Raw genomic sequence first — 19,134 nt, forward strand, 5'->3', positions numbered from 1 at the left:
TAAGCTAGAGTAGCAAGGTTAGCTTTTCTCTCTATATAAATTTATATAATAAAATTATAAACAAATATTTATGATTATAAAATTTATTATAAATTTAGGGGCTACAAGTGCAATTTTGATACATAGATATATTGCATAGTGGAAAATCTGGACTTACAGTGTAACCATCACCCAAATCATATACATTGTACCCAGTAAGTATTTGTCATCCCTTATTCCCTTTCCACCCTTCCAAGTCTTCAGTGTCTGTTATTCCACACTCTGTCCCTGGGTACACATTATTTAGCTCCCACTTATAAGTGAGAACGTGTGGTATTTGATTTTCTGTTTCAGTGTTGTTTCACTTAAAATAGTGGCCTCCAGTTCCATCCATGTTGTTGCAAAAGACATGATTCCATCTTTTTTATAGCTGAATAATATTTCATTGTGTAGATATACCACAACCTCCTTATCCAGTCATCCGTTGATGGACACTTACGTTGATTACATATCTTTACTATTGTGACTAGTGCTGTGATAAACATTTGCGTGCAGGTATCTTTTTTAAATGATGATTTCTTTTTCTTTAGCTAGATGCCCAGTAGTGGGATTGCTGGATTGAATGGTAGCTCTATTTGTAGTTCTTTAAGGAACCTCCATACTGTTTTCCATAGAGGCTGTACTAATTTACATTCCCAGCAGCATTATGTAAGCATTTCCTTTTCTCTACATGACCTCATTTGTAAAGATTAAAGAATAGAAATGTTGAAGCTGAAATCCAGGCATTAGGATTCTGAAAAACAAGAGATTCTAATAGCATAACAAGTTTTTCTCTGAGTCAGTATATCAGTAGTCGTTATTATAATAGAATGATCAGAATTATATGCGTGTGCATTTTTCTTAGCAAAATCCTCCCCGGCTGGTATCCATGGGGCATCTCTTCCTAAATTCTATGCTTGACTTCACTCAGAGAACACAAAAGCATTGTAGCCATTTGCCTAAGCAGCCTGGAAAAGGCTGCCTGCTTCTAGCATGCTCTGCAAGTCACATTGTACCACTTTTTAATCTATCCTTACAGCAACCCTCTGAGGCAGGGACTGCTGCTCTCCCCATTTACAGGTAGGGAAATGTAACCTCCCTGGTGCAGTAACTTCCCCAAGCCCGTGTTGGAGCCACGTTCAGATCATGCTGACTTCAAGGCCCAGGCTCTTCATTCCTAAGCCCTGCTGCCCGCTTGCTTATAAAATGTACATTAGTCAAACAGAAATAATGTTTTTAGTTAATTGCTGTTGGTGGTCACTTTTGTTTCATTAGTGGAGAAAGTAGAGTTTTTACTTTTGTTAACGTTCATGCCACTAGCGTTTTGTTCTGCACAGTCACAGACCATAGATTCATTTAAAAGTTGTTACCACTCCTATTGGTTTTTAAGATGCCAGACTGCCCTATAAATAAACATAAAGTGCCATCCACTAAATTTAGTGAAAATCAGTCAACGCCAATGAAAAGCAGAAATCATGTCTATTTTCCAAGTGGAAAAATAAAGTTAGAAGAAAAGTAATATAAGCTGTCCTCTGCAGCTTTATTTATTGTGTTTTTTAAACTTTCTGCTGGAGGCACTTGAGTCCTGTCTGAATCATTGGGAAGTTCCAAGCACAGTGACTCACACCTGTAATCCCAGCACTTTGGAAGGCCAAGGTAAGAGGATCCCTTTTGGCCAGGATTTCGAGACCAGTTTGGGCAACAACATAGTGAGACCCCTACAAAAAAAAGACCCCTACAAAAAAAAATTTTTTTTAATTAGCCGGCCATGGTGGCACACACCCGTAGTCCCAGCTACTCGGGAGGCTGAGGTGGGAGGATTGCTTGAGCCCAGGAATTTGAGGCTGTAGCAAGCTGTGGTCGTGCACTGCAGTCCAACCTGGGCAACAGAGAGAGACCCTGTCTTTAAAATTTAAAAAAAGAAAAAAGAATCTGAAAAGTGTCTCCACGTAGGGCAGAGTTTGTGGCTTGATTTTGCCTGGTGCCTCCTGTCCTTCAAGCCTGACACATAATGGGTACTTGGTAGGAAGCAGAAATGAGCTCACAGGGCCCTGGCTGTGCATGAAGTCAGTAGGTGGGAAGATCTGAAGCTCATCTGTGGGAGATTTCAGTGGAGGAAGCCAGAGCATCCCAAGTTGAGTGTTTTTTTTGAGGGCCTGCCACCCTGATACAGTGCCTGATGCTAGTTCCCAATGTCAGTGCTTCAGCTTTTCCATGTCTCTCCGGAGCAGCCCTACAGGGCATTGAGTTAAAACACTGACTCGGGGACAGACACCCTTGATTCCACATCTGACCTCTGACACTTTGGAGCTGGGAGGGCTCTGCAGGATAACCAGAGCTGTTTCCCTCCCCAGCTGAAAGAGGGGGTGATGACTCACCCCGACGATGACAGACACAGCCACATCTTCAATGAATCTAAAAAAGCCTAAATACAGCCAAGCAGACTCCAAAGAATATGCCGCCAGGGACAAGAGTGTTGACACCAAGCAACACGCTAAAATGGTTCTTTGAGAGCCACGAAAGGCAGGGTTGTAGAAAAATCCAGCATGGCCCCAGTGAGACTGTGGAAGATGTGCTTGCAAGCCCTCGAGTCAGCACCCTGGGCTGCCGTAGGCTTATGTTTGTCTTTATGGTCAGCCTCAGGATGTGTCATCTTACTTACAACTTCATTCTCTCCAGCTGGTTCTTCCACTTTTAAAATCATAATCCTTTGTTTCTGATATCATGGAAAAGGTTAAGGTGTCGCCAAGGGACAAAGAAACAGGAAAGATATGACTACAGCTGGTTGTTAAGTGGATTGTTTTTCAAGAATTTTCCGTCAAGTGGCTGGTAAGCTAGAAATGACCAGGTTTGCTTTCTGGATGAATCGCCTGTAAAATAATTTCCCGTGATAAATATCTATCTATCCCATATGTAATACTACTTTAAAGCTAATAGTATCTAAAACCATATTGACTGGTTTTAGACTGGCCAGACTTACTGAGGTGCAAAGTAACTCACCTTCTAACTACTGTTGAAGGAAAATCCATTTGGCCAACATCGTCAGGCACCATATTTCAGCTCCGTGCAATTTTCAAAATTGATTTTATTCTTCATTTTATAAAAATTGCCAACAGAGCTTGCTAGCTTAAGGGTGCTTTTACAGTGACTCTGTACACTAGAAAAGTAACCAAGTTTTGTTCTGGTAAGGTTGAATAAAAAGATGTATCATCTAACTCTACTTCTGTAAAACCAGCAGTTCATTTCTTTTGGATGCAAGGGATGAGGAGCTTTCAGAGGGCAAGATGCTTTGGGCTCAGAGCCTCAGGATCCTGCCCAGTGGGGAGACAGTGCAGGGAGGAGTGCCAGCCTTGGGGACCCACAGGGGTTCTGTCCTCAACCCGCCCCAAAGCCCAATTTCCTGTGGAATAATTTCCTTTTCAGGATAAATATATATTATTTCAGGTTTCAGGCAGATCTTGGAGGAAGGGAGCAAATCCTCACTGCCTCTGTTGCTGTTTCTAAGCTCCAGCCAGAAAGCTCCTATTGAGCAACTCAGGTTCCTTCCACGTGGGGACGATTTGGCAGTGGTGGTGTTCGGCGCACTGGAATGTGACTACAATTGGAATTGATTTCTTGACAACACACTGCCTGTGTCCCATTCGTGCAGATACAGCCTTTTAGCTGTGCCGGTCTGCTGTCAGTTTGTAGTACCTGAATTTGGATTTTGATTATTTGGGGGAAGTTGTTATTCCCAAATTGGTTTCCTTCAGCATCTCCCCTGGAGTTACTGCATCTCAGAGGATGTAAGGTCATTTTCACGTTAGTCTGAATATCCACTGAATGGAACTGGTGCCTGAGTTGAACTCACGATATGTCTACTTTCCGGCTTTGCTGTGAACATAGCACAAGTGAAATGGTTGGGACCAAAGGTTTGCTCAGATTTTAGGGGCTCCCAAGCCCTGCTGGGGAAGTGACCCAGGAATAACAATTGTGGGGACCAGAACAGGGCCCTGGACCACTAGTTGTGTGTTGCTTGGGAGAACACAGCCGTGGTGTTTGTGGGTCCATTTCAGAGCCTCTGCAGATCCCTGTATTCTTGCCAGCGGCAGTGGAGGTCCTGCATTGTTCTAGCTTTCTCCTGACACTCTCGAGGGGGTGGTCGTGTTTCCTGTGCCAGCCTCACACCACCAATTAACTTCCTTTTGTTTTCTCCACTGACGAGGCCTCTCTAAGTGAGTAATTTTTCTGTTCACACGAGCACTCGTGGAAGGATTTTTGCAGAGGCTTCTTGTTTCTGTGAAAAGCAGAAGGGGCACCGACTCACATCACCCACCCAAGCCACTGGCCCACTGAACGTTCCAGTCCTTAGCCTTGCCCTGGCGCCTGCTTTCTGGCTGAGAGCCATCACTGTCCTGGGCCTCTTTGCTTCATTGCCATCCCCAGCACTAGCATTTGGTGTTATTTTCAGGGCCATTTCTTTACATAGCTGTTGTATTTGAGTTTTGTTTTTCTCACTTTGTAGGAATGACCAAATCCACAGGAATAATGAAACAGCAGAGCCTGTCTGATACGCAGGTGATGAGCCTCCTCCAGCGCCTGCACACATGCTCAGCAGCTGCTCACCCCAGCACCCCACTGCAAAGGGGACGGATGCAATTCCAGTGTGTGCCTCTGCAAAATGACACCTTGTGACATGGGAGAGCCTTGTCCAGTGGAAACCCCTGTGGTTCCATCTGCAGATGCAGAGCCTCTGTGTAGTCAGCAGCTCCCATCACAGGCATGACCTGCCCAGTTAGGTAGGAGTTACTCTATTAGAGGAATTAGAATGCAATAATAAATAAAATACAATATGCTTAATACCAAACCAATATGAGAAATAACAGGATTTGTCTTGATCAGGATTGTGCAGTGTCCAGGTCTGGGTGTGCTCACAGGACCTCTTCTGGGGCAGCAGTAGCGTGGGGAGGGGATGCAGAGGCAAGGCAGGGGGCAGGAGAGGGGCAGAGGAGCTCTGGCCGCCCTCCGTCCCCAGAGCCCAGCATGGTCTGTGTGGTGGGCATGCAGCTGTCTTCCTTCCTGGTCTGGGAACGGGTGTGTGTCGTGCCACAGCTGAGTGCCACGTGGCCTAGGTGTACACTGGCAAAGGCAGAAAGTAAACCTTCCATTTTCTCCTTCTGATTTCAAAGTTAATTTTCTTGCAACATTTTTAATATGTTAAGAACCTTTGAACAGCTGGCAGCTCTCAAATAGAATAATGGAAGTGTGGGACAGCGCTTTCTTCAGAGGAGCTGGCTGCCTCCCATTGCGCCTGGCATTCCTAGGTGCTCAGTTTCGGTCCCCAGGCAGGCAAAGACCATGACCTTTCTTTCCTCAAAGGCAGAGCCACGCAGAGGTTAAAAGCACAAACTGCAGAGGTTGGTCCTAGTTCTAGTGCTCTCTTGTTATGGGACCTCAAGCAAGTTAGTGCCTCATGTCCTCATCTGTAAAAGTCCTGAGAATGCTGAGCTCAGACGGTTGGTGTTGGGATGAACTGAGGTAATGTGGAGAGTGTGTAGATGGTGCCTGGCGCCTGTCACCGCTGCTGCTGTAACTCTGGTTATCACTGTCCTCAGCAGCAGCAGCGGCCTCACGCAGCCACCCACAGGGCCCGGTGCTGAGCTCTGTGTCTAGCACATATTCAGTAGATACTCTTGAGCACCTCTGACTAGCCCAGAATGGTTCATCTGGGGTCCCTTGTAGCTGTCGGAACACTCCCTGTCACATAACCAGCTGTTCCTCAACTTGCATTCTTCTGGGCTGCTTTTTCTTCTCTGAGTCTGCCACTGGGCAGCTGGCTCTATCAGGTTTCCTTCTCGTAAATAAATAGAGTCCACCTCGTTTCTGGCCTATCATCAGCTTCACAGGGTGTGTGACTTAGAACAAGAAATGCAGTTGAGAAATCAGCCTTCATCGTATTCCAACTGGAACGTCTTCCAGCATTTGCATTTGATCATCTCTGAAGGTGGGATGCAGAAGGCCGCTTCAAGGCAGGTTGCTCCCAGGGCCTAGTGCAGGGTAGACCAAGGTTCCTTCCCTGAAAAGGCAGTGGCGGTGAGCAGGTCCCTCTGCTTTGCCTCACACCAGCATTGATCACCTGACTAATCATTAGTAATCAAGGGTTCCTGTTCACGTCTGAGAGGCGGAGCTGGCCGTGGCTCTGGGTGTCATTCAGTGCTTTGGGAAATTTGATTAAAATGTGAAAAAGATGTTTCCCAGTCAGAGCTGTAGAGATTGTCAGGGATTATACAAAAGACAGGACCAGTCATGCCTGCTGCTTTAGCCATCTGAAGGAACAATTAGAGTCGCCGTCAGCCAGGGGACTAGACTGTCTGTGTCGCCGAAGTTGCAGTTCTGTCGCATGTAGTAGATTGATCCCGAGGCAAATGCTTGCTTGTGGCTTTTGAGGAGGACGTTAAAGGCCCGCTACTGCCGTGGTCTTTCTGCATTGCTCTTCATATGATTTTTATGTAAGGGAATTACCGGCTCACTGTTTTTCTGAGAAAACCAGATGGCTGCACTGACATGTTCACCAGAGACTTCTGAGATTCGTGCCAGGCTTATTAGCATTTGCCAATCTCATGGAAAAACTAAGAAGACGAGGAAACTAGAATGTGTGTTTCTTCCCTGAGAAGCGGCTTCTGCTATGAAGAGCAGAGCGGGCAGCCCATGCGCAGCTTTTATTGATCCATCATTCCCTGGGTGGCTGCGGTTCAGCCTCCTTCAGCCCCGCTCCCTATAGCTCACCCTATCACCACCACAGATTTTCCTGTCTGCTTTAAGTTGTGGACTGAAACCATGTATCCCCTAGTGAAGTACAGTTCCAGCTCAGAGAGGCTTCATCACAGCACTGACATGAAAAGACAAACAGAAATCTGACTTGCCGTGTTATCCATCCAATAAAAAAACCACCCAAGGGTAGAGGAATAGATATTCATCACGTCCCAGCAACTCAGCCAAGCCTGTGAGTCTGTGAGTTTAAGTGCAATATTTCTAGGTGGATTTAGAAAACTCTTTCCCTGGCAAAGCAAAGAGTTCTCCTGACAGCTCATTTTACCAGTGGGCCAGCCTGTCTGGGTTAGAACAAAGGGATCCTGCCTGTCTGATTTGGGCCAGATAGCAATTTTCTGCTTCCCCAGTGATCTGTGTACTATTGTGGAAGTTTGAATACTTTTCCATAAGTTAAGCAGAACTTCCTCTTCATGTTGCCTGGCTCTGCCTTTATCTGTAGTCAAGCTTGGGCTGCCGAGGTGGCCTCTGCCCTGGTTTAGCATGAGCAGAATAATAGCACTGGCTTGAAAAGAGATTCAAGAGATGATTACAGGATTATTCAGTAGGCTTGTCACCAGAGAATTTATCTGTTACAAAGAATATGTAGGGTTTTTTGTTACGGAATTTCTGCTGTGCCTGTGTGTATGTTCCAGCAGCTACAATAGCTACACTTGCAGAGCACTTTTGGTAGTATATCTTGCTTCTTCCCAGTATCTCATTTTTTCCAGAAGGTTCTTTTGGTTAAGGAAGGGTCTCTGAAAGGCGCAGGGGTAGGAGCCTTAGGTGCAGTGTGAACTTAAAAGGAACATTTCAAGAAAAGCGTAGTTTGATTTGAATTTCTGCGGGTAAGGGAAATCTGCTACTTAAAATGTATATCCTCTGAATTTGGAAATCTCAGCCTTCCCTTTCTGGGCAGCACAGTTTTTATTTTTCTTATTGAAATAGTAGGACTTAGCTAAATTTCTTGATTGTGTCAAATCTATCTGAGCTGGCAGCAAGCTGTAGTATAGAATGTGGTAGGTGCCTCAGGGCTGGTCATATGCGTAGTTGTGGGAGTTGCAGTATTTAAAGGTGAACATGGTATGATAAGAATGCGTGCTCGTGTGCGATTTCTAACACACATACACGCTCACGGGAGATCCCAATGCCGTCTGCTGATGTTAGGTTGGTGCAAAAGTAATTGTGGTTCTTGCCATTGAAAGATGGCAAAACTGCAATTACTTTTGCACCAGCCTAACACCGAGCATCTGCCATGGCCCACATGGACTTAGCTATAGCTGTTCCTTTAAAAAGGAGAGCACGGCCCTGACTTGTGGGGCTGACAGTGCAGAGGGGGAGAAGTGGTACAGTCTTGATGAAACAAGTCTCCAGCTGATCATTTTCCCAGAACACGATGAGAGGCAGGGCCTGTTGTATCTGGCTCAGCTCAGAAGGCTGGGAGGCTGCTGCCCCATCTACCTGTTATTAAGTGGCCTAAGTGGGTGACATGTGTCCCTGTTCTCCCTCATTTTGAAAACATTTCAGAACCATTCCTGTCTGCTTCTTGTCATGATGTGAAGATCAGTACAAGTATGATCCACTTTTGATTTTTTACAGGTAGAATATTCTGTTTGTTCTTTCTTGATTTTGTTTTGTTTGTTACCCTCTTTTCTAGCAATTACTAGGACTTCAGCAGAGGACAGGCCTGGAAAGAGAAAGGGCATTAAAGTCAGGCCAAACATTTTAGGCCTAGTTTACAGCTCAGGGATGGAGACTGTAGGTTACACACAGCAGACAGAGAAAGCAAGTGAGTTTGGAGGATGTGGAGTTTCACCGTCCCTCTGGTCTGCAAAGTCGGGGCTCTCTAAAATGCGTTTATCCTTTTGAGAAAATGCTATGTAAATGCACAGTGACAGTAGTAGAATAGTTGTCATTAGCTGAAAGTGATCAGAATTTTCTGGTGACATCTCAGGGTTTAGCAAAGAAAAAGTGGCTGTCTCAGAGGAGGCAAAGGGTGACAGTTTCCGATTTGCCTTCAGAATGCTGATCTTTCATTTTTGGGAAGGCTTTATGTAATTTTCTTTTTTTTTCTAACAGAACGAAGTCGGCCTACTGGAGTTCTTCCAAAATGTGATAAAAGAAACTAGGGCAGAGCCAAAAAAGGTGACTAGTTGGGTCCTCAACACTTTTCTGGGCTATTTAAAGCAACAGAACCTCGCTGTCAGTGAGAGGTGAGTGAGGTCTGGGATTTCTTTCTTCCTTTGTGGTGAGCCCTGTCCAGAAGCGCTGGAAATAGGGCAGGTCCATTTTTTGGCTCCCCCTGTTCTCCCTCAGGATATCCTGACATGACACAAACATCCCCTGTGGATTCCACATTCTAAATATGTTCTCTAGTCCATGTAAAAATGTGTTTATTCCTTCAAATCTGTGACTGTCCACTGTGTCCTTCGCACTGTGTCGGAGGCTGGGGGCACGAAGATGAACGAGACAGACATTTACAAACTCATGGAGGATACAGATCTGTGAGGAGGCAGCCACCCCAGGGTGATCCTGTCACGCCAGAGGCACGCACGGGGTGCTGGGAATGCACAAAAAGGGGAGCTGAACGGACGCTGGGGAACCAACCAGGGTTCCCCTCGGGAGGGTATGTTTGAGCCATGCCCTGAAGACTAGGGAGAGTCGCCCCACGGTGGGAGGGACAGATCGTGCAGACAAAGCAGAGCGGTGTGCAGCTCAGAGACCAGCAGGCAGAGCAGGCTCAGGAATGCCAGAAGCTGCAGGGGCCTGAGGCAGGCAGGTGGGAATGGTAGGGACAGAGCTGCGGAGATGACCAAGGGCCGCCTGGAGAACTGTGTCTGCCTTTATCACCAGCTCTTGTAGCCATAGACTACAAGCTCATGCCAGTTTCACACTGAGGAAATGCAGTGTGGCTCACTCAGCTCAGGCCACTATACCAGCATTCCACAGACTGGGTGGCTTCAGCAACATGTCTTTCCCGTGATTTTGGAGGTGGGGAAGGTCCAGGATCCGGGTGCCAGGTGATGCAGTCCTGGGTGAAGCCCTCTGCCTGGCTCACAGATGTCCTCACATGGCAGGCAGAAGTGGAGGGGTGAGACAGGAAGCGGGGAGGGAGAGAAGGCCCTCCGGTCTCTTCTTACAGGAGCCCCATTCCCACCATGGGGACCATACCCTCGTGACCTCTTCTAGACCTCGTTACTCCTCCAGGGCCCCATCCCCTAAAACCATCAAGCTTCAATATAGGAATTTGGGGTGGGACACAAATGTTCAGTGTCTGAGAGCAGACTGGAAGCAGGAATTGCATTTGGGAACCTCTTTCAGGAATGCGGATGAGAAATGCCCCAGGCCTAAGCCAAGGTGGCTGCGACTGGGCTGAAGTGCACTAGGCCAAGTTGAGAGCAATTATCTCAACTGGCACAACTTCCAGATTTCTTGCTTGGGCAGAGGTGAAACAGAGGGCAGACTTTTTCAATGCAGGAGGAGCTAAAGGAAGAGGAATAAACTTTATAGGCCAGGGGTGAGGGAAGATGCCATATTCCATTTCCAGTGCTGACTTCAAGCTGCCTGCGGGACAGACATTCCCCTCACGGGGCGAACCAGTAGGCAAGATCTATGAGTCTGCAGCTGATAAGATCTTGGAGAGGTTTGCAGTTGAGAGTTCTCGTCGGTTCATTATTCAGCTCGTGTTCACTTAGCCTCTGCTGTGTGCTAAGCTCTGTGCCCAGCATGAGAAGCACAGTTCCCGGGACAGACACCGGCCCTGAATCAAAGGACAGGCAGCCTTGAAGCTGGTGGCTGCAGTCAGGGATGGGCGTGCTCTGAGAGGGAAAGAAGGTAGCCACTAAGCTAAGAGCTGCGGAAAGGATGAGCAGGGACAGGCCGAGGTTGACGGGGAAAAGTTCCAGACATGGGGAACAGCACGTGGAAAAATCTGAAGTGAGTCTGGGCATGAGAGATTGGGGAATCCAGGGACACAGCACAGTGTAAGTGGAACATGGACTTAGCAGCATCTGTACTTGAAGCTGTTGGACAGATGAGAACTTTCAGGGAGAGTGCAATGTGCCAGGGTGGCTGGGGAACGAACCTGAGGCTCTCTAGGCTTTAACTGGGAAGCATGGGCAGAGAAGAAGGAAAGGGAGGCGTGATGGCACGGAAGGAGAAGGAAAACCAGGAAACCGGGCGGGGACTGGTGACACAGAAGCCAAGGGAAAAGCAAGTTTCAAGAAGGAAAGAATGGGCAGTAGGTGTCACTGTGGGGCATCAGGAGGAGAGTCCCCGGCGGCACATAGGCAGGCAGGTAGCAGGGCCCTTGCAAACTCCCAGGGGCAGGGGGAGTCCAGGCTGGGTGGGTGTGTCATTGTCTCAGCAGCTTCCCGGGGAGTGAAGACAGACAGATATTGACAAATAACTCCCAACAGTTGTTTGCTCAAAAAGGTTAACTTTAGATGATGTCAACTCCATGTTCAGCCGCTGGCTAGGAATGCGCACATCCCTGTGTTAGTGTGGCCCGGGCGTGAGTTCCCTTCCCGACACGGCTGCTCTGACCTTCAGTTTCCTCCCTGTAAAATTAAAATGGCCGGACCTGCCTCAGAGCTTTTCAGGGGAAAATTCACAGTGTCGGCACGTTGTGGGCCTCGGTGTCAGCCACCTTCTCTTTGCCAGGGTGTGCTAAATGCCACAGCACCTGCCACCCTCCTGAAGTCCTGTGGCATCTGCTGCCTCTTTGTCTTTTTGTTTTGTTTTGTTTTGTTTTTTAGACAGCATCTCACCTTGTCACCCAGGCTGGAGTGCAGTGACACAATCTCTGCTCACTGTAACCTCCGACTCCCAGTTTCAAGCAATTCTCGAGTCTCAGCCTCCTGAGTAGCTGAGATTACAAGCGCCCGCCACCACACCCAGCTAATTTTTATATTTTTTCAGTAGAGACAGGGTTTCACCATGTTGGCCAGGCTGGTCTCAAACTCCTGACCTCAAGTGATCCGTCCGCCTTGGCTTCCCAAAGTGCTGGGATTACAGGCGTGAGCCACTGCACCCGACCTGCCTCTTGGTCTTTCATCCCTGTCCTCCCGGGCTTGGCCTCTCCTTTCAGAAATTCTGCTGTTTATATTGAAAATGCTGTGGCCATTCTTTGGAGGCAGGAGCTGTGCCGAAGAGTTTATGGACGGGATACAGCTCTACCAGAGCCTTCAAGGCTGGACAGGATTTGGTGAGGTAGAGGGCAGTGTCTACCTGGAGCCCAGGTGCAAGAATGGCAAAGAACTGGCATGATTGGGAAGGAGAGGAGCGTAGCTGGCAGGAGCAGAGGGTGGAAAGCGGCCAAGAGTTGTGGCTGTGTGCAGAGCCAGAGCTGAGCCAGAATTGGAAGCCTCTGGAGCGCCAGGGGAATTCAGCCGTGAACTCATCAGGTGCAGAGCCCCGCCCTGCGGTGTGTGGGGATGATCAGGACCCGGTTCTAGCCCCACAGGTGCTGTCAGCCTCCTGGGGAAGACTAGAACTTGTGCATAGAATTTTAATTCAAGGCGGAATGGGATGCTTCCAGTGTTAGAAGTAGACAGTGCAGTGGCAACAGCGAGGAGGGAGATTCACATTAGCCAGAAGATTCCAGGAAAGCTCCAAGAAGATGAGGTGTTTGTGCTTCTGGAGGAAATAGAAATTTCTTAGCTTTAAACTTACAGTTTTTCTATGTTGTTGGTTAAAATTTATGGAATTGCTGAACTTTAGTCTTGGAAGAGACCTTAGGGATCTTCAGCTTTTTCATTTAGCAGATGAGGAAACGGAGGCCTTAGGAGATAAGGTGACTTGCCTCAGATGGCACAGCCACAAAAACTGGAAGCCAAGTTGCCTGGCTTGTGAGCAACTTCTTTATATGTAGGTCTGTGAAATTAGAGGTTTAACAACCATTTTGGTGGCCTCTAAAGGAGCTGAGAGATAAATTAGCCTGTTGAGTGGACCTGGAGCCCCTGGTATTTACCCAAGCAGTTCATAAGCACTAAAGTTTTAAGAACCTGAAGGGTACCCAATTCTAAATAAAAGTAGGCTTGGTTGTTCCAAAATCAAGTAAAGAGGAAGCAGGCAACAGTTCTGTTTTACAGTTTAAATGGAACAAGGACTGAGAAGCCAAAACCAAACCATAGCAGCTCTTTTCCTACACAGTTCAAAGAACATTTAGCTGGACTGATACACTAGGCTACCCAGAGAGCAAACATTAATGAACAGCCTCAGCTACTAGGGCTAATGTTTCCAGAGCTTAGAAGGGCAGTAGCTGCAAAACTAGCTAGAGTCTCATAGTGACACCCAGGCAGGGAACACTCTGGAGATCAAATTGGTAGAGAATGATTATGTGAATTAGCATTCATCTTTAAAGGCCTCTCAGAAGACTGATGTTTGAAGGGTCCAACCTCTTGTTGAACTTGGCTTTTTAATTGAGTATATTGCTTTGAAAGGTTGGTTTACAACTTCTGAATTATGAGTAACAGATTTGGTTTAGTTAAGAAAGTGGACATTGTAGATTTCCTGACCGAGTATTTTGTGGTCAAATTAGGCAGGTACAGCTATCCAGTTGTCCAAGCCAGTTGAGTGCCCCAGTGTTTCAGGTGAGCTGCGGGCTACAATTCCTGAGCACTGGAGCAGGGAAGGATTTTAAACCAAGAAGGGACTGGAGGCGAGAGGAAGATGTGTCCCACAGCATGAAATGTAGGCTAGCATCCAAGGATGGGCTGCAGGCATTGCAAACCTGTTGAGCTCACTGTGACCAGACCCACAGCAAGTCAGAAGTGGTGGTGCTGGGAGCGCAGAGGGCAGGATGGCCGTGATTAATGTTTGGAAGGATCACTAGGATCTGGTAATAAGGTACTAGATTTTTCAGGGAGTAGGTGATGAATAAAGCAAAGATAACATGATAATCTGCACTCTGGTACCTAGAAGCATGGTGCTGTCATCATTTGAGACAGAAGGTGGGTGGTGGGAAGTACAGAGGAGCTGGTCTGTGAGGAAGACAAGTTTGGTTTAGAATAAGGATTGGGAAACTATAGCATGTCAGCCTCTGGCCTGTTTCTGTAGAGCCTGTGACTAAGAATTGCTTTTACCCTTGTTAAGACAAAGCACATATGACAGAAGGCACTCACCAAGCCTCAAATATGCACACTCTAGCTCTTTCCAGAAGTTTGCCGTCCTGGTTTAGAGCACATTGGGTGTGAACGGGCCTCTCAGGAGGTGGTTAAAGTCAGCCAGGAAGAGAAACGGCACCTGAGGCAGCAGCGGCAGCCCTGGGCATCCTCCTCATGACTAGGGGTCAAGTCAGAGGACTCAGCAAGAGGGCACCAGAGCCACCTGCCATGAACTGGCAAGGAGCAGCCAAGGGACAGGCAAGGAAGAGGAGGAGATTCCAGAGGCCCAAGAAGGGGGTTTCACCAGGAACTTTCGATGCAGCCCCAGGAGTCAGGGCGCAGCGGATGAGGAGAAGCTGAATGTTTGGCAACAAGCGACGGGGTTTATTTTTAAGAGAAGAGCTTCTGTAGAGGGGTGGGCACAGAATCCAGATGGCAGGTGCTTACACAGGGTAGCTAGCAGCCACTGATGCTAGGTCGTTATTGTTACAATAAGGCAAGAAACTGGGTAGACGCAAGTGACTGCAAGGTCAGCCAAAGGCATTGTCAAGATAGGGAGGATCGGAGCATTTGTGAAGCTGTGAGATTCAAGCCACAGGACACAGGAAACCAGCATCTTTGGTTCGGAGGAGTGGCAAGTGTGGGGTTCTGAGCAGGGGTGGAGGGGTTGTTTGATGGAAGAGGAGGAGGAGAGTGCCCTAGAAAATTCTCGACTGTGGCTCGGCTGATGTCCTTGTGAAATGGGAGGTGAGGGCATGTGCAGAGGAGGGGAGCAGGAAGGGGGCTGCGTGGAACGGGTGCTTGGTGGGGCACCAGCTAGGGGCACCGTGAAATCCTCGAGATGAGCACAGAATCCTTGTGTGCAGCAAGTACCACCTAGAGGCCCAAGTCCCAGTGTCTTCCTCCTTCTTGCATCCTGTTTTAACAGAAGCAGAGAAGGTGGACTTTGGGCCTGAGATAAGCTTGGGGATTGGGACAGGCAGCACGGTTCATGGGGGATCGGGGGTGGTTGTAGAAGCATCAGCATGTCTGCTCTCATCATCCAAGCTGTAGACGGAGCTGTGATCCTGAATGAGCTCTGAGGGACTGGACAAATTTTGGAGCTTTGGAAGAGCCCCTTTCCCCTCCTCTGTTGATCTGTGACCTCAGAGAATGGGAGGGAAGAGAGCAGCATGCAGAGCTGAAGGCTGCTGTGTCAGTTTCTTCTTCAGTGGAGACGCATTCACTGTCCAGAAACCAGTATTACCTGACAGCAGCAAATTAGTAGCCTGTGCTGCTGCTGCCATTGCGTGTCGAGTCTGAGGGTTTATTTATTTAGCTGATGAGTGGGGTCTTTAGGGTCGGTGTGACAGGTACTGATCTTTGTCATCATCTGACTCAAGTTTAGCCCTGGCATATGTGGAATTAGCATGTGCAGTCTGCCAGACATCCCTGTGGGTGTGAGGAAGCCTGTGACACAAATATGATGACCTACTGTGTGACAGGCATTGTAGGGACAGAAAGGTGACGGAGAGATCCCAAGTGTGATTACGTCAGTGGAGAGATTCTGTAGTCTAAATTTATGACCCAACTGATGAATTAAGGTCCTTAGATGAACTTGTCAAAGGTGACGTTATTTTTAGTTATTTTGTGTTCCTCTTCCGTCCCTCTCCCACCCCCAGGTCTTTTATGTCATTGCTGTGGTCTGAATGTTCAGATCCTCCCCCAAATTCCTGTGTTGAAAACCCGACCCCTAAGGTGACAGTATGAGGAAAGGGAACCTTTGTGGACGATGAGGTCATGAGGGAGGGGCCTTTATGAATGGGATTAGCTGCCTCATCAGAGAAACTTCTGAGAGCTCCCTCACTCCTTCCACCACGTGGGGACACAGCAAGAAGGTGCCACCAGTGAGAAAGTGGAGCCTCACTAGACAGGGACTCTTCTGACGCCTTCATCTTGGACTTCACAGCCTCCAGAGCAGAAATAAAGTTTCCATGGTTTATAAGCCACGCCGTCTTTGGTACTAACCTGTTAGAGCAGCCCAGACAGACCAAGGCAATCATCGACTCGTATAGGGCTAGGGACCTTATCTTTTGCACACTCAAGAAATCCACTTCCACCTCAGTGCTTATTATGGGTTCTACACACAGTCTGCATTCTAAGATAATGGGCCATTGTATTTTCTAGGATTGCAGAACATCCAAGCAACCCATGCTTTTAGAAAAACCGGCCTTCCTTTTACTTGTCAGTAAAGGTAGGAGGTTTATGAGTGTGTTTAGCAGCCTCTGGCCCTCTTGCTTTTGTGGTTTAATCAGGGTGGTTCACAGATGTTCTGAATACCAATTTAGTAACACCAGATATTCTCCAAACCTAAGTTTCACTTGGAATTGCCTTTTAGTCATACTTTGGGATCAATAGACACTTAAAGGACGATGGGCTGCCTCAGTACATCAGCTGTTTTAAGTGGACAGCCCCAGTAGGGTTTCACTGCCCTTGAGTCAGAGTACAGTAAGTCACCTGGTTCACGTGCACTCCGTTGGTTTGGAGTCCGGGAAATCGGCATAGGGACTAAGCTGTAGTTTCCTTTGTATTTTCTAAGCACATCCAAAGAAACTAATTGTGCATGATGGGAACCCAGACTTAAATAGAAGGTGTTTTCAAGTGGCATGAAGCATTTCAGAAGCCCTCATTTACACAGTGTAACACTAATGTGCTATTGATGTCATTCCTACCTTTTTAAAACCATTCCCCAGATGATCTCAGACAGCATTTCGTGAGCCTAGTTGCTGTGTATATAGGTTGAGTATCCCTAACCTGGAAATTCAAAATGCTTTAAAATGTAAAACTGTTTGAGCATTGATGATGATGCGCCAAGGAAATGCTCATTGGAGTATTTCAGATTTTAGACTTTCAGATTAGGGATGCTAAACTGATAAGTATAATGCAGATATTCCCAAATCCAAAAATATCCAAAATTGGAAACGCTTCTGCTCCCAAGCATTTCAGATAAGGTATACTCAACCTGTATTTAGAAGTCAGAAAACCAGACATTTTAAAAGAAATAGTTTGTAATTCACTGTTGTCTTTCCCATAATTTAGGCACTCACCCCTACCATTAGTTCACCTTAAAGTGAATTAATGACACTTCACTGTTTCACTATGCTTGGTTGCCCCTGACCTTTTATATCATAGGATATTGGCCAATAAGTCACATCCTAGAAATATAGGTATATGGATTCTAGGCCCTTCTGCGTCCAGAAAGCTGTGTGAGCCTGGAGAAGAGAGTATGTATCAGGTTCCCAAGGACGGCTGAAGATGTGGCTGGTAGTCACTGTGTTCCCTTGCATAAAATCTCTTACAATTTGAAGGAATTTATATTTGCACAGAAACACTCAGAAACGTGACTTTGTTAGCTGTTTTTTTTTTGTTTGTTTGTTTTAAGTAATTTTTAGGCTGATCTTTCAGTTGAAAATATTTAATTACTGGAGTTTGTTTTCCCTTTCCTGTTGTGGTTCATGAATTTTGCAGCCACCTCGTTTTCTTGACTAATTGCACTGAGCAGTTGTCTGTTGCTACAGCTTCTGCCAAACAGCTGTTATTGTTGAGTGGTAAAAGAAAGAACACTAGTCACAAAAATTTGTTATATCCTAAGATATAAAACAAATAAGTAAAATAAAAGGGAGCCCAGTTGGCCTGCTGCTTTCATCCCTAGGTGTGGGTCTGATATTTACACTCAAGAGAGCAAGTGTTCTGATTCTGAACAGCCATTCATGGATGCCCTGACACTGTGCAATGTAAATGTGTTTTCTCTTTTGGGGGCCACCAGTCCTGTCACACCCTCTGCACTCGCTGAGCTTCTTGACCTGCTGGACAGCAGAACGATTTCTTCAGCAGCAGCTAAACAGGTATGTCCACACTCCCTACAGCTTCTGACTGCGCCACTGTCCCGAGAAATGTTTTCTGTGACACCCAAATGCCATCACTGAGTGACTTTCATCATGGAAGTATTAAATGCTTGTAGTGATGTGTTTAATGCTGAACGGTAGCAACATTTCATTTAGCAAGGATATGAAGCCAATATGTGCAATGCAGGCAGTTTGCTTCTCGTCATCATTGCTAACCTGGGGAAATAGTCTTGCCCTGAACATCTCCCCCTGACATGTCTCCCCTAGCCCTTTTACGCCTGAGCACTTTCCCTCGTGCCCAAGGCAGCCTCAGCTCAGCTCTCAGCCTGCCTGGGGCTCTTGTCCCACCCCCCCACCGCCTCCCAGCCACTCCCAGGGCCTGCCTTGTCCCTCCTGCATGGTTGCCCTCGGAGAGTCTGTCCTCAGCAAGGAGGGTGAAGTCAGACTGTGCACTTTGTAGATAAAATGTTACGGACATGCCCAGTGTATGAAAACTCAGAAAAATAGCATCATCCTAAGCAGCCTTTTGTCTGTCTGTACCTCTGCCTAAGTGCTGGGTGAAAGACTCGTGGAATTCAGAAAATTCTTACAAATACATACCCAAAGGGTCGGGCACAGTGGCTCATGCCTGTAATCCCGGCACTTTGGGAGGCTGAGGCAGGTGGATCACGAGGTCAGGAGTTCGAGACCAGCCTGGTCAACATGACGAAAGCCCGTCTCTACTAAAAATACAAAAATTAGCTGGGTGTAGTGGCGGGTACCTATAATCCCAGCTACTTGGGAGGCTGATACAGGAGAATCGCTTCAACTGGGGAGGTGGAGGTTGCAGTGAAGCGAGATCACACCACTGCACTCCAGCCTGGGTGACAGAGCGAGACTCCATCTCAAAAAACCAAAGAAAACGAAACACATAACCAGGAAGATAAAGAACACTCAGGCAGCTGCCTCATCTCAGCTTCAGAGATTGCAGCTGTCAATGCTTCAGCCAGGAGTTTAATGTTATTTTAATGGTGCCTTTTGCATGTAACGTTTATCTGCACCGACAGTAGTGGCAGGTTACAAAGGGAGGCTTGGGGAAGGTGGCTGCTTTGGGATAATTATGAGGTACCATCGCATACACACCGGGCTGGGTGCTGTGGAACTGGAGACAGGACTAATAAAGGCTCTGTTTACCCACCTCGAGTGAGGCTGTCAACTACAGGGACCTCACCACGTTGAGGAAAGGCTCTAGCTTGTCTGGATGTCAGGGGAATACAAATGTTTATGACAATGCACAGCAGCTGCAGGAAGATTAGATGGCCTGAGGGCAGAAAAAAAAGCTATATATATATATATATATA

At 47.1% G+C, this 19,134-nt stretch overlaps 1 protein-coding gene across 5 annotated transcripts in view; it reads left to right on the top strand.

Annotated features, from left to right (window-relative positions):
* Positions 1-19,134, top strand: part of GATB (glutamyl-tRNA amidotransferase subunit B) — an 84,598-nt gene that overhangs the window by 57,548 nt on the left and 7,916 nt on the right. For 4 of the 5 annotated variants that reach the window (XM_017871125.1, XM_017871127.1, XM_017871126.1 and 1 more), the window contains 2 exons: positions 8,884-9,017; positions 17,716-17,794. In XM_017871125.1, coding sequence (XP_017726614.1) covers positions 8,884-9,017; positions 17,716-17,794 — 213 coding nt within the window. Of the gene's footprint in view, positions 1-4,522; positions 4,797-8,883; positions 9,018-17,715; positions 17,795-19,134 lie in introns of those variants that run through there. The other variant, XR_001885387.1, reaches the window with a different exon arrangement.

The sequence above is a fragment of the Rhinopithecus bieti genome, unplaced genomic scaffold, assembly GCF_001698545.2.
Source record: "Rhinopithecus bieti isolate Rb0 unplaced genomic scaffold, ASM169854v2 scaffold_3878, whole genome shotgun sequence".
NCBI lineage: Eukaryota > Metazoa > Chordata > Mammalia > Primates > Cercopithecidae > Rhinopithecus > Rhinopithecus bieti.